The sequence below is a fragment of the Myotis davidii genome, unplaced genomic scaffold (assembly GCF_000327345.1).
Source record: "Myotis davidii unplaced genomic scaffold, ASM32734v1 scaffold2773, whole genome shotgun sequence".
In the NCBI taxonomy this organism is placed as follows: domain Eukaryota; kingdom Metazoa; phylum Chordata; class Mammalia; order Chiroptera; family Vespertilionidae; genus Myotis; species Myotis davidii.
Genome location: NW_006284660.1, coordinates 16,707 through 22,546, shown reverse-complemented (window position 1 = coordinate 22,546; position 5,840 = coordinate 16,707). Strand labels below are relative to the sequence as shown.

Here is a 5,840-nt window from a genome sequence, read left to right as displayed (position 1 = left end):
GCTGACACTCTTATGGAAATGGTCTCACTACATAGTTGTTGAATGAAGTGGGTAACTCAGTTTCCCCTCCTTGGGTTAGTTTCCCTCATCTGTAAAATGAGGGGTTTGGTCTACACTGGAAGTTAATTACCATAGTTCAAGTCTCAACCTGCGCTGTCACTGATGAACTATGTGAACCTGTAGTCCTTTCTTATCTCTAGGCCTTAGTTTCCTCACTTCAATTTAATGCAGAGTATAGACCTGGGAGACTCAAAGTTTACTCCCAGCTTTGTCACTGTTGTATGTCTCTTCTGCTTCACAGTCGATGTCTTTGTTGGTGCCTGGCTATGTAATCCAGGTATACCAGTCCCTTCAGGTTCCCCCATCAGTAATAAGGGAGAGGAAAGGGGTCTTGAAATGGATTATTTCTAGGTCTTTGCTCATTTTCAACATTGCATATTTATAACACAGTGGTGGCTTTGGCAGGGCCTCTACTCCAACTCAGCCACCCACCATGTTTTCATTTTGTGAAGTAACCACTTTTCCACTTCAGAGCTTCTTTAAAGATCCAATCCTGAACAGTCCACCCAACTTCAAACCCCTATGGATCTCACAGAAAGTATAGACCCTGGCATAAATTTGATTTGAAATGAGATTTCAGTTCTGAAACCAAACTTCCTGCTGTTAGCCAGCTTAAAACCATTTCACCCTTGTAGGCAACATACATACCGAAGCTAGATTTTTAGTTATTTATTTTGTTCCAAACTTTTTTTGGATTTAATGTGTCAGGTTTCAAGCTCCCAAATTTTGTTCATTCTTCTAGATTTGACTATGGATTCATCCTACCCTAAACATTAATACTATGCTGTTTTCACCAACCAACATTCTCTCCATAAGCACACAAGCCCACACATGCACATGCACATGTGTGGAAGAATTGACACCCTACAATGTTATGTGACACCTGATAAGGTAGATTTTTGATCTGTGAATGACATTCCTTCCTCTGGAGAGAAGTGAGTGGTAGCCAGATTCTTAAGATCTCTTCACACCAGGTGCAACAAAGGAGACCCTGCAGAACTGCCCACAAGTGATTTGGTGTTGGGAGGGGCAGGGAGGAATGGAAGCAGGGACTTTGTTGATCCAACATTTTCAGTGGTCTCTCCTCCTGTGCCACTGCTGTTTGAACTGATAGGATAGTAATTAAGCCCCTTCCTACCCACAGAGCCAAGAAACCAGTGTGTTTTCCTTTGAGTAATTGATAAGAGCTGAACCGGGACCAGTGGAAGGGGATCAAGGCATTGAGGCCATCATAAGCCAACAATGCCCCAGCTGCCTATTTTTAATGGAAAAACTCATGGGTAGGGGTCACTGTCTTCTTGGGAGCCCCCAAACAGCAATCTCATCCTCCTGGCCCTGGCTTGAGGTGGCAAGTTACTGTTAGCTCCAAGTGACAGTCAAAGATGCCTTGCAAGAAGATGAGAAAAAGTTTAGGTAATAGGGACACAACAGACCAAGGCCCAGAATTGGGAGAAAGAGATACAGAGGCTGAGTGAGGAGAGAGGTTGAACTCCTAATGAGGTGAGTTGTGAATGCTCCTCAGCAAGACTGTTGCACAGTCTGAGTATAGGGAATCATCTGGCACCTATTTTAGAGGGGTAAATGTAGTCCAGAGTTAACCTTTCCTAGCAACTTTAATGTCCACTAATCAGAGTGGCCCAGTATGCACAGCATGAGGGACACATTGGTTGGTAAAGGCTAGTAAGGTTTCAATTTCTTAAAAGAAACTGTTCAACCCTTTGTGTAGCTGCTGCCTCTACCTTTTGGGGATCCAGGTTAGGAATTGGATTTTTCCCAAAACATTCCCATTCCTGGCCTAGCCGAGGTGGAAATATAGATCTGTCATGAATAATGATAGAAGAGATGGTACTTCAGCAAGTTGAGTTGCCTCTCCCCAGGCCTCCTCTGACTGCTGAGAGGAAAGGGATTGCTTCACACTTTGACAGATAAAAGGATGGGGAGCTTGGGAAGGCCTGCAGGTTAAGCACTGGCTTGGGAAATCTATAAAAATCAGTGAGTGTTGTTTAAGGCCCCTTCCCTATGTGATATTCTACTCTTCCAGTCTATGATTATAGCAGCTTGACCCAAAAGGTGAGGTGTGGCTCAGCATGAGATGAGTGTGACTGATGCTACTATTAGGGAGGGGCTAGACCAAGGTAAGGCTGATTGGCTCAAGCTCTGGGTCCCTTCTTTCTTTAAGCACCTGTGTGTCTATGACAGCCATAAAAAGAAATAGAGAAAAAAGAAAAATGAGGAGCAAGTATAGGGGAAAGAAGGAAAAAGGGAAGAAGGAATCAGACTGTAACCAACCAGATGATGGGGAAACTATCTGTACACTTTTAAACTAACAGCACCCACAGTTCTTGGGAAGTCATAGACTCTGAGGCTAAATAAGGCTTGTTGCTCCATTTTACTCTCTGCCCTTCCTCCAGCCCCCTTCACCAGCAGCTTCTAAGGTCAGATGGCAAGAAGCTCCTCAGCACACAGAGGCATGGGTCTTCCCACCAGGCTCCTGGGGACACAATAGCACCTTTTAGAGTTGCTTCTAGTGGATGACTAACAGGCTTGGGCCAAGAGATCCCATACCCCCCACCCCCAAGTGTTAGAAGATATAGGGAGAGGTTCCAAAAGCCAGGGGGGTGATCCCAAGCTTTACTAGATCATTGAAGGAGAAGAACCCTGGCAAGTTTAAAGGCGTTCATGAAGAGAATTTGATTAATGAGTTTGGAACACCTGGAACTTTAGCTCCAAAGGGATGGTCAGGTGGCTGAAATGCAGTGTGCACAAGGTTTGGGAACAAGTGTGCTGGTGGCAAAAATGTAAATGCTGAGCAGTGTGGGGTGAAGGAAAGGGGTTGGAGAGGATCACACAGTCACAAGCAATTGGCATTAGATTGGTTCCTCAGGGGTGGGAGAGCCCGGTAGCACCGCCCCACTGGGGTCTGGGTCAGGGGCCAACATCTTGTCCTTGCTGGAATCCCTTTGCTCTTCCTTGAACATCCTTTGATGCATCAGAGGGACAAAGAAGAGGATTACAGCTCCAATTATTGGGGGCACACCAGCAAAGTAGAAGGCCACATGGTAGTCCCCAAAACAGTTTCGGAGGAGGCCTGAAACAGTTAAGAGAGAAAAGTCAAGCTCAGCTTTGCCCTACTGCCCAAAGTTGTTCTCTATCTCTTCTAAGGGCCATAATGATACCTATCTAGAGAATTTTGACCTGAACTACCTTGACTCAAGGAATACTTCAACTTGTAAGAAATTAACCTCTATTACAAAAGCAGGTGACTCCTCTGAGGTACTGGAACTGCAGGTCCTTGAGGCTAGGGGTCATTATGAAAGAAGCTAATGAAACTTATCTTAAAGTTCTCCATATGTGACTTTCATTAAGCTACAGCTACCTTCTAGTAACTCTCAGGTATGGAGTTAATTTAAAAGAGGAAAGCTAATTTAAAAGAACTCCACAGAATATGGTCAAGTCTTGTCTTGGTTCTCAGTGATATAACCTCCCATCCCCAACTTGGGCTAGAATATTCTTGTGGAACAATTCAGCGAAGTTTCTATTTGTCCTTTCTCTTAAGTTTCCTTTTGCCCAAAGAGGAAGGTCTATGTGTATCCTTCCTTCAAGATTCAGATATGGTTGGTCCCTCTGGGTTCCTCTAATTATGAATACTATGGATGTGTTTGGCATGGGATGCTAGGCTTCTCTGCTCACCTTCAGAAACTAATGTGAGCCACCACATAGGAGGAATGAGTCCAGAAACACTACTGAATAAAGACAAGTAGTCTCTTGGTCTCCTTAGGAGGTAAGCAAACTAGAAAGAGATGTGGATTCTGGGACCTATCTTTGGGATCAGGGGCTGGGTAGAGACTCCCATCGCTCAGTGGGCAGTATGGCTGTGACACAAAGGCCTGACTGGAAGCTTTGCCACTGTTATGCAGCATGACCAGTAACCTTAAGATATCTTGCACAGAATTTGTGTTCAACGAATATTTGTTGAGTTATCCCAGTTGGCTAGCCTAGGAAAAGCTAGCCCATTAATTAATATTTTCCGTAAATCCTAAAGAAAGGAAATAAAGTTCTTTTTTCATTGGTTTTCCTTGTTTCCTATATTTTCTGGGGTACCAACAATGCCATCTTAGAGAGTGGAGAAACTGGGAGTTATGAAAGATAGAAAGCCAACGCTTTGCCTGCTGCCTTCTGGAAGTGACCCTCACTAGCCCAGTCCTGGGATGCTACCTTAATCAAATATCTTCTATAGGCTCAGTTCAGAAGCCAACAGAGGAGAAGAGGGCTGTCTTTAAGTCTTGATAAAATTAGGGCCCACCTTCTCTTTTCTTCCTGCCTAGCTACCTTGCAAATAATTACTTGCCTGTGAAGAAAAACAAGTATACTAGATCAATAGATGGTCAAGAAGGACAAACCCATTTCTCTCTTTAGCATCTTGGAAACATCCATGCTGTCTACAATATAACTCCACTGAAACAGATATACAGTCATGAAAAGTTTATTACCCAAAATGAATTAATGCATATATACTGTGCTTAGTTTCTTTCACCAATAGTGGTATGGGGTTTTATGCACTCTGACAAGGCTGCTAAAACAGAGACTAAGAGGAAGGGAAATTTAAGTAGAAGTATTCAGGAAAGCAATGACCCAGGGAAGACAGGACTCCCCTACTCATACCCTTCTTTTAATATCAGCCTCACCTGCAATGGGGGGCCCAGCAATCATTGGCAGGGCCATCATGCCCAGGAGGTAGCCAATAGCCTGCGAGGCCTGCATTGGGCCCACCAGTTCAAATGCGATGGGGGCCATGATGGTGATGAAGAAGCCATCGCAAAGGCCCAGGAAAAGGCAGACAACGATGAGGCCTCCGAAGCCCCTGCACAGGGGAATCATCATGGACATCAGGCCCAAGAGCAGGAAGGAGATGACCTAGAGAAGCAAGGGCCTGAGGTCGGTCATGTTATGCTTGCCATTCAAGACCACATAGCAAATCACACCTTTTTCAGAGCTTCATTCCTACCATTTAAAAAATGGGGCAGCAGGGTGTCAACAGAGAGAGCAGTTGGACTAAATAGTTACTTATGCCCTTTCTAAGTCCTACATTAAAAGATTCAAAGTTTTTAAGAGAGCTCCTATTTAATTGCAAGTCTATGATGTTGCTGTCAATAAGGTTGTTAGCTTCATGAGTTGGTTTTTAGAGAGGATAAGAAATGTCCTGGCCATGCCATCTGAGGAAATCTCCTGGTTGGGGGACTGTGGAACTTTTCCCAGACTGTTTTCGCAATATTTAGGCAGAATCTAGGAATGAGAAACCAGATATCCCAGCTTCTTCTCTAGTAGATTCATGAACAACTATAAGATAAAACTAGACCTACCTATCAATATATAAGCCATAATGGTATGGCAATTAAGAGTAAGTACCATTATATAACACAAAAGACCCAATTAACTTATTTTATTCTGCTTTAATTGCTATCTACTATATCTATCTGCCTCCTAACATCCTCAATGAGGCCCTGCCAAACAAGGTTTGGAAATTAAAAATCTCTCTTGGAACTGAGAATCAGCCCCCAACAATTGGCTCAAAGTGAAGCTGATCTGCAAGTTGTCAGCCTTTCCTTTCCAACAGACTGCCCAGGGACTTGACACCAGACACATGTACCAGTCTTCTCCAAAAGTAGGAACCATAGGGTCTAGACCAGTGGTTCTCAACCTTCTGGCCCTTTAAATACAGTTCCTCATGCTGTGACCCAACCATAAAATTATTTTCGTTGCTACTTCATAACTGTAATGTT

The 5,840-nt window shown here is 43.8% G+C and overlaps 1 protein-coding gene across 1 annotated transcript in view; it reads right to left on the bottom strand.

Annotated features, from left to right (window-relative positions):
* Window positions 1-714: 714 nt before the first annotated feature.
* SLC16A2 (solute carrier family 16, member 2 (thyroid hormone transporter)) overlaps window positions 715-5,840 on the bottom strand; it is a gene marked incomplete at its 5' end in the record, with an annotated part of 12,826 nt that continues 7,700 nt past the window's right edge. Inside the window, 2 exons of the mRNA XM_006755007.2 lie at window positions 715-3,148; window positions 4,746-4,974. Of these exons, the coding sequence (XP_006755070.1) occupies window positions 2,928-3,148; window positions 4,746-4,974 (450 nt within the window). The remainder of the gene's footprint in view (window positions 3,149-4,745; window positions 4,975-5,840) is intronic.